Source organism: Elgaria multicarinata, chromosome 13, assembly GCF_023053635.1.
Source record: "Elgaria multicarinata webbii isolate HBS135686 ecotype San Diego chromosome 13, rElgMul1.1.pri, whole genome shotgun sequence".
Lineage (NCBI taxonomy): Eukaryota > Metazoa > Chordata > Lepidosauria > Squamata > Anguidae > Elgaria > Elgaria multicarinata.
In genome coordinates, this window is record NC_086183.1 from 22445320 (window position 1) to 22455955 (window position 10636).

Genomic DNA, 10636 nt, shown 5'->3' on the forward strand with positions numbered 1-10636 from the left:
TCCCCAGTGAGAGCTTTGTAATAGACACAAATATTACAAAATGCCAGTAATCCTCCTGTGACCTTCTTCGAAAGGAAACTAAACTCAGGTGAACATTGTCCCCTAGCAGAGGAGCAAGCATGCCAGTATTCATTGGTGGTATCCAGTTTTGATTTGTATCCACCAGGGGAACAAACTCTAGTAATATATCACCACCTCCCAACACACCAGGTGTTAAACCTGCTTGCCACTCACTGTTCACACCAAATTGGAGCTAGAAGAACGTAGGTGCATAGGAAGCTGCCTTGTACTGACTCAGACCATGGATCCGTCTAGCCCAGTATTGTCGACACTGACTAGTGGGAGTCTTATAAGGTACAACGGCAAACTCCTTGAAAGTATTTGCCATGTCTCCCTCTGGGGTCACCACATAATACAATGTGCCCAACTGCTCGACTGGGTATATGACTGTGGCACCAGTTGTGTCATCCTTCCGGCTGCGAGATAAGACCGAGATGTCTTTGTCTGCTGTGATCTGTACAGCCCCATCAAAGATATCAGTCCCCAACATCTCTATGGATGTTGGAAGCTGGAATGTTTCCCCTTCTCTGACGGTGACGCTATGCTGGTTGTTATCCCTGTATGTTTTCACTATGACTTTGGTAGCAGGGTGATATCTAGTGATGACCAGCTCAAAGTGAGAATTACGTTTGGATTGCTTGAGGTTGGTCATGAAAGCGGTGACAAATTCTTTCCCGCTGGAACTCGCGATACACGGTCCTGAAAGAAAGACAGGGGTATTAGGAAAGGGATTGAAAAGTAATCCAGTGAATATCTTCAAGATGTTCTATTTGCCTCTGATGTGTCCCCTGGTGTGAAATACTGTATACTGTTCTAAATATTCCATCTCAAAAAAGATTTCATAATTGGGGGTGGGTGGGGGCAAAATCAGGACCTGGACTAGAACACTTCAGCTATTCATGTACAATGACATGGAGAAAGTGGATAGCAAACTTTTTCTCCCTTTGCCAAAAGTACAAGGACTCAGAGTTGTCCAATGTAGCTGGTTTGTGGTAGGCTCAGGGCAGAAAAAAAGAAATTATTTCTTTATGGAATAGATGATTTACTTTGGGAATTTGCTATTTCAGGGGTGACCAAGCCAGTTTCAGTCTCAAAACTGATTCAGAAGACAAAATGCAACAGATATCGTGTGATCTAGGGAAATTTGGAGCTGGGCCATCAAAACATATTCAGCCTCGCTAAAAAATAATTTTTTAAAAAAATTAGCACATTGGAGACATTCAGATCTAAACAGGTTTGTCTTGTTTTTGTGGCACATATTTTGTGGCACATATTTTTGTGCCACTTGTGGTATCACCACCAGTAATAGCCAATACTGATTCTCCAAAATGCCCCAGACCAGTGCTAACTCTCCCCACTCTGGGGTGGAAAATGGTGTCCTCTAAGGGTAAATCCACATTATTGCTTTATAGCAATATTGAAGTGCACTGATAACTGTTGGGGCACAACCCACATTCCACATGCCCTCTTTTAAATCTGGTCACTCTAGTATAGCTCCTGCAGCTTTAACTGTGGTGATGAAGAGGGACTTTCACCAGGTGCTGCATGCATGCAAAGGACGCCTGCTGAAATTCCCTTTTCAATACAACAGTTAAAGATACAGGAGTGTTGTCCTCCTTTTCATAGGGTCACCCTGAATATCAATATTAAGGGTACAATCCTATGCATGTTTAGACAGGGGGGGGAAAGTCCTACAACTCCCAGCCTGCCCCACTGCAGGCTGGGAGTTGTAGGGCTTTTTTCTATCTAAACATGCCAAGGATTGCACCCTAAATGAAATAACTTTTGAGGAAGTGCCCCATATTGAATTAACATTGCATTACCCCTCCCCAGACTATACAAAATCACATGCTCACTGGATAGCTATAGCAAAGACAAAAGGCTGTTCTCCAACCCAGCTTACTCACCAGCCAAGAGAGTCAAACCAGCAAAGAGGAACAAAATCCTCCTCATTGTCAGAGCTGCAAAAAAATAAAGAGAAGAAACTGGTGTCTATTTTTGTTCCTAATGCACTTGCAAATACACATCCCCACAACAGCCTGCATTATCAGAAGTAGTAAGCCTGTATACACTAGATGCTGGGGAACATGGGGGTAGGGGGTAGGGTGACCATACGGAAAGGAGGACAGGGCTGCTGTATCTTTAGCAGTTGTATCAAAAAGCGAATTTCAGCAGGTGTCCTTTGCATGCATGCAGCACCTGGTGAAATTCCTTCTTCATTACAACAGTTAAAGCTGCAGGAGCCCTATCCTCTTTTGTATCGGGTCAAGAGGACAGGGCTCCTGCAGCTTTAACTGTTGTGATGAAGGGGGAATTTCACCAGGTGCTGCATGCATACAAATGACAGCTTCTGAAATTCCCTTTTTGATACAACTGCTAAAGATACAGGAGCCCTGTCCTCCTTTCCATATGGTCACCCTATGGGAGGGTTCTATGGTACCATGCCCTGCTTGTGGGTCCCTGGTTGACCACTGTGTGAACAGAGTGTTGGACTAGATGGACCCTTGGTCTGATCCAGCATGGCCCTTTTTATGTTCTTATAACAGGCTCTGTAACTAAGCTAGTATCTCCTCCAAATATATGTCAATGTTTTTGTTTGCATTTGTGTTATACCCAGCCTCAATCCGGAGGGAGATGTGGGTAAAATTATTATTATTATTATTATTATTATTATTATTATTATTATTATGCCAGCTCTGTGCCACAAAAAAAGCACGAAACCAGCAGGAAACTTTGGCATAGATTCAGAGCCAAGATGAGAATGTGGATTCCCCCCCCCCCCTTCACCAAGCCCCACTGAAGGGTGTGCCATTTTCACACTTTTGGTGGTGGCACAAAACTTGGGATTTGTGGCACAAAACAGCATACCACTAGCACAAAACATTGCACAGGATTGGAGGTGTTAGGATAATGGGAGTTTTTTTTCTGTGTGTTAACTACGAAACCCACATTGGGTGTGTCGGTACAACAGTTGCGAGCGGTGACACAAAACCTAAGATCTGTGGTACAAAACTGGCACGAAACTTTGGCATATTTTTAGAGGAGAAATTAGGCGTGGAGGGGGTCATCATTAACAGAGACCCATTAGCCGACCATAACGCGAAGCCTGAGTGGCTGATTTCTGAATCTCAGAAAAAGAGACAAGAGCAGACCAGGCTGTTTATTTTCTGAACAGTCGACAAGTCTATTTCTCAAGAACGGACTGTTCAGAGGCTGTGCAGAAATGGTGGTTAGCTCAAAATAAAGCCTCTATAGGCTGCTAATTGGAACTGTGGGATGGGAACACATTGTGCCTGTGCTTGTTTCTGGGCACAGTTGCAAGTGCTGGCAGTTGTCTTCAGTTTGCCAATACTTGCATTGGACTAAAACTATGATTCTGTGCAGGGGATGAATACTTTTGTTTAGATGGTGCATATGGATGTTGCAGGAAGTAGACGCATCGCCTGCTCTGGGAGAGTGAAAGACAAATGTCTCTGGTTCCTGCCAGCTGCATTTTTTTAATCATCGCTGCTGCAACAAAATATGCCTGACTTCGCCAAGCAGGGTCCCTCCAGTTGTGTTTGATCACAGCTCCCACCATCCCCATCTAGAAGGCACAAGTTTGGTGAAGGCTGAAAGGAATTCTGGTACTGAGTTATGACTGCAAGTATGCAGCCAGCATGGGGCTACTGAGAAAGAAAGGAAAAAGAGAGGGAGCATGCTCAGTGGAACCCCAAGGTTTGCTGACATAGAAAAAATATATGGAAGTAGAGGACAAGACACATGATGAACAGTGCTGGTGCTCAGTGGTTTTAGAAACCAGACAGGGGCTTGTGTACAATATCTGTTGTACTAGGGTTGTACTAGGGTGCCCCTGGAAGCACTACATTACGGTGACGATATGAAAAGGAAGACAGGGCTCCTGTATCTTTAACAGTTGTATAGAAAAGGGAATTTCAGCAGGTGTCCTTTGTATGCATGTCACACCTGGTGAAATTTCCTCTTCATCACAACAGTTAAAGCTGCAGGAGCTATACTGCAGCTATACTGTGACCAGATTTAAAAGAGGGCAGGGCACCTGCAGCTTTAACTGTTGTGATGAAGAGGAAATTTCCCCAGGATCTCCATATATACAAATGACACCTGCTGAAATTCCCTTTTCAATACAACTGTTAAAGATACAGGAGCCCTGTCCTCCTTTACATATGGTCACCCTAGTTGTACTTCAACACCAAACACCTTTCCACGTTTTACAGCTGCTTTTATATTCTTGATATATTTTAGAGTGTTTGCCAACCCTGATTTTTTTTTTAAAGTACTCTGAGCCTGTGGCCCCGTTCAGGCAACATGCTAAACCATGCTTCTTAACCACAAAATGGTTAACGGAACCGTTTTGTGGTTAAGCAGCATGGTTTAGCATGTTGTCTGAATGAGACCTAAGTAGTTAAACTTTTAATTAAAGTAGCTTTAATAATAATAATAATAATAATAATAATAATAATAATAATAATATATTTCTTACCCACCTCTCCAATTGGATCAAGGCGGGGAACAACAGCAAGCATAAAATACATAAAATACTGATTAAAAACATAGTATACACTATTAAAAACATCCTAAAAGCATACTAAAAGTATGCATTTTAAGCTCACTGAAATCACAGCACCAACTGGACTACAGGAACCAAATGGGGTTTGCTTCTGCGGCCTTGATGCCCTCATCACCAGCCGCTCTCGGAGTGATCAAGGGGTGGGGGGTTGAGCCGTAAGCCCCCAAGGTCCAGCCCTACTGCAGCACTGCGCATGAAGTGGGTTAAGTTGACGTTGCTGAGTGGGGATTAGGAAAGTCATGGGAAGGAGGCGCAGGGAGCGTGAATAAATTCATTATCTGACATGCGAAGTCAGAAAGGAACAGTATGGGGGAGATCAGAACTGTTTGATGAACTGTGATCCCAGGAAAACCCTGGGGTGCCTCAGAAACTCATCAAGGCGGTTCTCAATGAGTAAAATTAGCATAGTAGGTTAATTAACTTGCGAGGAGCCGAGGGCTATAAGGCACGTTCCTTAGAGCTATGAAGCTCCTAAATAGCTTAAGGTACAATCCTAGAACTTACTTCCCTGAATAGACATGCACATGGGGTCTGTACACACAGCATGCTAGCCCACAGTAGTTGAGTGTGGGTTATTGTTGAACTGTGGGTTGTTTGCTGAACCACGGGTTAGTGTGCCGCCCTGAGATCCTAGTGATATAAGGCGAGATACACATGTTTTAAATAAATAAAATTGTCTGAACCCAGGACATTTTCCACAAGGTGGCTTGTTGAGCACCCACCACAAACCAACAGCTAACCATTGGTTCTCAAGGTGGTGGTGTATTTGAGAAAAATAAGCCACACTGCACAGTTAGCAAGCCACCCTGCAGAAAATGTCCCCTGTTCAGACAATACACTAACCCGCACTTCAACAAACAGCCCATGGTTCAACAACAAACCACATTCAACCACTGAGTGTCGGTTAGCGTGCTGTGCGAGCCCAGCAACATTCATTCCTAGCAACATTATTTGAAAAGTCATGGTTCAAAAAGAAACCGAGCAGAAGAAAGTAGATTATTGCAGGAGCATCTACCCAACCCACTGTCTGCAGCCCCTCATAGAAGGATCATCTTCAGGACTAACTAGCATGAAAGGAAAAGGATTTGGACTAGATCCACCTTACTCAATCTGGTACCCTCCAGATGCATTAAACATGCTGGTTGGTTTTAGTCTAACATATCTGGAAGTCATCAAGTTGGGGAAAGCAGGCATTCTTGCTTAGCTCAGAAATCACTTGCCCTTGATTAACTGGCATCAGCAGCAGGAGCTGCGCAAGGTCACAACGTCCCTTTCAAAGCAGACTCTTACCTTTGGGAATCCCAACTTGACTTGATGAAGAAGAAAGAGGAGCTCGACCCATTTCCCTTCTCTCTCTATCACTCCTTCCCCTTTTATAAGGGAAAAGAGGCAAAGCCTATGTCCCAACGAACTGCTAGGAAAGATCCAGCAGTCCAAATGGGCTGGATTTACTGGCAGAACTCAAGAGAGATGAAATATGAAGGCAGCTGATCAAGAGCATGGATGTGTGCTCTCAGCCCCTCGGAAACATGCGAGTGGTTGGCTTTTGTCACATGCCTGCAAGACCAGCTTGCAAGTCCTTTTTTAAATAATTGTTTCAAAAACAGATTTCAACACAGCGATGGGTGGAACAAAACACAGTTCTTCAAAATAAGAGTGACGAGATTCCCCCCCCCCTCAACCTTATTGTAGCATTGATAGGCCCAATCTAGACATAATAAAAAGAACCAGGTAATGCTGTGAGATCTCTTATCACCTGTGGTTTCCAGGAGTCCTCAAAGGTGACATCTGAAGAGAAGCATTTAAAATGAGTCAGTTTAGCCATGTGTTTTAGTTTCCATAATTTTGGAGGGCACAGCTGCCCTTGGACAATTTGGGCATGATGGTGAACCATGGTGGACAGCATCAATGCTGAGGCTTGGGAAAAACACAGAGTCTAGACTGAGGCCACAGCTAGACCTAAGGTTTATCCTGGGATCATCTAGGGTTCACTCCTGCCTGAGCACTGGATCCCCTGTGTGCCACCTAGATGAACAGGTTTGACCCCTGGATGATCCAGGGATAAACCTTAGGTCTAGCTATGGCCTGAGACTCGGTCTACACACATGACCGCAGCAGCCCCCCTTCCTTGAAGAGAACTAGGCTTGGAAGAGATGTGTAAAGCAGAACTCCGCTGGTGCTTTCCTTCATCATTGTATCATAAAATCAAAGAATAGTAGAGTTGGTAGGGACCTATAAGGCCATCGAGTCCAACCCCCTGCTCAATATCATCTTAGCCCTGTGCTGATTCTCAATTTTGGGAGGAGAGGGAGTGGGGGGGATTCTCTCCATGAGTCTACTTTCTGACCAGCATTATCACCCACTCCTTCTCCTCCTCCTCCTCTTCCTCCTCCTCCTCCGCATTGTTGCCATCTACTTTCTTGCCAAACAGAGAACCAGTGAGCAAATATGCAGTGGGGCCTTCCTCCTCACTGACGGGTTTTTAATCACTGGATTATCAGTGATAGCAGAGTGCAACGGTCTTAACTATGAAACTAGTAGAAGACTCAATAAATTGTAAGGCAGAGAATTTAGGTTTGTATTGTACAAAAATAAATACTTTACTGGCAGTTCATTATGGCATAAACAATGTACAAATATACTCACACATGGTCAGATAGAAATACATCAGACAACCGTCTTCACAGGAACAGAGTGATTATTTTAGCTGGTTACAGAGATATCAAACACTCCTTATATACACTTTACTGTACAACTGATGCAATACATAATTCGCACTCATAGAACACACTATGTCACAGTCCAATTTAAAAATTAAGCACATCTGCAAACTTGACCTTTCCAGTAATTGTCTCTTGCTGACTCAAGGCTTTTATCCGGGTTTTGCAGATCAGTTCAGAAATATGGAAAAATAAAAAATCTGAGTCCAGTCCAAGGATCTCAACACTCACCACCTGAGACAGGTGAACAAACAGGTTGTTCAGAGACAGGTTGTTCACCTGTTCAGAGACAGGTTGTTCACCTGTTCAGAGACAGGTGAACAAACAGGTTCCAAAGGTGAAACGGAGGAGGAACTCCAGGGGGCTCTTGTCCGTGGGACCTTCTTGGGGTATGGACCCTTGATGCCCAACTATGCTGAGCCTTGCTGACAGCTCAGTCTTAGCCAATCCTCCATGCTTCTGGAGTCAGAGGAAACAAGCATAGGTCAAATGGGCTGGAATTTGCCATACTGAGCACTCTTCAAGTCAACATTCTAATTCTGCCTCTGATAGTGTATGGTTTTCAGTGACCAGCCACGAGTCAAGGCGTTCTGCTGAATGCTTTATTGCTTTAGTGTTTTATTGCCAATTACCCAGCCATAAATCTCTGGCCAAGAATGCAGGAGGGAACTGCTGCGTTTTAAGAAGAACACAGTCCTTTAAGTAAAGTACAATAGTTCTAGCCAGAGACAAGTTCTGAAGTGCAAGCCTACCGATCCGGGTCGAAGAACCAAACAGAGGGTGCTGGTGTCAAGAAGCCAAGAGCAAGCGAAGGTCAGGTCCAGTCCGATATCAAGAGCCAAGTCAGTCGTCCAAAATGCCAGGGATAAACGTCAAGCAGAGTCAATCAAGCCAGTCCAGGTCAGAAAACCAAAGTCACAGTCAAACGGTAAGGCGTAGGGCACAGTAGCAACCGGAGGAACGAAAGGTGTTTGCTACACCAGACCAGCGGTCAGGTTCTCCCTTTTCAAACCCTGCCAGCATGACCCCACCCAGATCCCAGCTGTGCCTCATTCCTTCACCTTTTGACCCAACCCCCTCCTACAGTTCAGCGTCTTTTCCCTGCCTGTTCTGCAGGCGCATACTTCGCCTCACCACCTGCATTTGTTCTGCCCTTCTCCTTCGTCTCCTTTCGCGGGGGCTGGGTGGTCGAACCACCTCCGTCTCTGACTCAGCCTCAGGAGCGACAGGCAGAGGAAGCAACTGACTGGCCCGTGGCTCCTCCACGGGACCTGCATTCTCTTCCATGGAATGACTCCCTACCAACTGTGCACTGGTCTCTGGTCCGGCTGTGGGGGAGGAAACACCCTCTACTTCTTGTAAGTTTGCCTCCTCCTCATCTGAGGAGGCTTCCTCGGGTGCAACTCTAACACTATTCCCCCCCTCAAGGTCCTCCCCCAAAAAACCATGGGGCTGCGGTTTCCTTGGGTACCGGCGATGAAACTGGCAGACTAAGTCTGGGGCATGAACCTGAGTAGCATTTTCCCAGGACCGCTCCTCTGGCCCATACCCTTTCCAGTCCACTAGGTACTGCAGACATCCCCTGCGACGTCTAGCATCCAGGATCCCTTCCACCTCGAATTCCTCTACCCCTTCCACCATCACCGGAGGTGGTGGCCTTGGTTGGATTCTAAGTGGGTGTCCTGGTACCACCGGTGCCAACAATGCACGATGAAACACAGGATGGATGCGCATTGATTGTGGAAGTTGCAGGCGAAATGCCACTGGATTGATCTGGGCAATGATCCGGTATGGACCAATAAACCGGGGTGCCAACTTCCGGCTGGGTTGTGATACTGGGAGGTGCCGGGTGGAGAGCCATGCTTGATCCCCTACTTTCAATACCGGCCCTTCCTGCCGCCTACTGTCCGCCCCTTGCTTATAAGCCTGCTTCGCCCGATCCAACTGTTCCCGCAACACGGCATGGACAGCTTGCAGCTCCTGTATGAAGTTATCAGCTGCTGGTACTGTGGAGGCGGCTACTGATGAGGGAAAGAATGAGGGGTGATACCCATAATTTGCAAAAAATGGCGTCTGCAGTGTGGATGCGTGGGGTGAATTATTGTATGCAAACTCCGCAAGTGGTAGAAGCCCTGCCCAATCGTCCTGCTGAAAATTCACATAACAGCGCAGATATTGCTCCAAGGTGGCATTAGTGTGCTCCGTTTGCCCATCTGACTGTGGGTGGAAAGCCGAGGAGAGGTGTAACTTCACCTCCAGTAGACTAAACAGGCTCTGCCAGAAACGGGACGTGAATTGAGACCCTCTATCCGACACTATTCCTTCCGGCAAACCATGCAAACAGAATATGTGCCGAATAAACAATTCTGCCACGGCCTTGGCTGTCGGGGTGCCCGTGCATGGGATAAAATGGGCCATTTTGGAGAACAGGTCCACCACCACCAGAATGGTGGTATGCCCCTCTGACGAGGGCAAGTCCGTAATAAAATCGAGGGACACAACCTTCCAGGGTCCCGATGGTGTGGGTAAGGGGTGCAACAGTCCCGCGGGCCTCCCAGTCTGATGCTTTGCCCTGCGGCATGTTGCACAGGACTGTACATACCGCTCCACATCTGCATGCACCCTCAGCCACCAAAACTCCCGGGTTAGGAGGTGAAGGGTTTTGTACAGCCCAAAGTGCCCCGCTGGCTTACTATCATGGCATTGGTGCAGGATCTGTGCCCGCAGCGGTCCTGGGGGTATATACATCTGGTTCCGGTGTATCAGGATGCCATCCCGCACTGAAAAAGGCAATGAGTGCTTTGCCCCTGCCCCGACCACTTCCCGTAGCCGCGCTTGAGCAAACTGATCTTGTCCCTGTTGTTGTTGCAGTTGAGGAAGCAGTGTAGGTGGCAATAGGGCTGCCAGGAAGTTTTCAGGCCGTAACACCGTTGAAGCGGGATCCTCCTGCCGGGAACCGGCATGCTCCAGTTTCCTAGAGAGAGCATCCGCCTGCCTATTCTGAGTGCTGGGGATATATGTCACCTTGAAGTGGAACCGTGAGAAAAAAAGAGCCCACCGGATCTGACGCTGATTCAGTTTCCATGATGTTTGTAAATGCTCCAGATTCCGGTGGTCTGTCCGCACTTCTACAGGGTACCGGGCCCCCTCCAGTAGATGACGCCAGGTTTCAAACGCGTCCTTGATGGCAAGCAGTTCCTTTTCCCAAATTGTGTATTTCTGCTCCGCCGGGGTCAGTTTGCGGGAATGAAATGCACAAGGTAAAAGG

The 10636-nt window shown here is 46.5% G+C and overlaps 1 protein-coding gene across 1 annotated transcript; it reads right to left on the minus strand.

Moving 5' to 3' along the window:
* Positions 1 to 253: 253 nt before the first annotated feature.
* LOC134408353 (IgGFc-binding protein-like) lies at positions 254 to 6171 on the minus strand. Its single transcript, XM_063140606.1, has 3 exons — positions 5939 to 6171; positions 1968 to 2021; positions 254 to 759 (listed from the first exon to the last, which is right to left on the minus strand). Exons 1-3 carry the CDS (start codon positions 5988 to 5990, stop codon positions 254 to 256), a joined length of 612 nt encoding a protein of 203 aa, XP_062996676.1. The 5' UTR covers positions 5991 to 6171.
* Between the last annotated feature and the right edge of the window lie 4465 nt (positions 6172 to 10636).

Coding starts and splice junctions, on each gene's coding strand:
- LOC134408353 (XM_063140606.1), bottom strand. CDS start 5,990: ATGGGTCGAGCTCCTCTTTCTTCTTCATCAAGTCAAGTTGGGATTCCC. Junction 2,022..5,938: donor TCAAGTTGGGATTCCCAAAG/GTAAGAGTCTGC, acceptor ATTTTTTTGCAG/CTCTGACAATGAGGAGGATT. Junction 760..1,967: donor TGGTTTGACTCTCTTGGCTG/GTGAGTAAGCTG, acceptor TCTTTCTTTCAG/GACCGTGTATCGCGAGTTCC.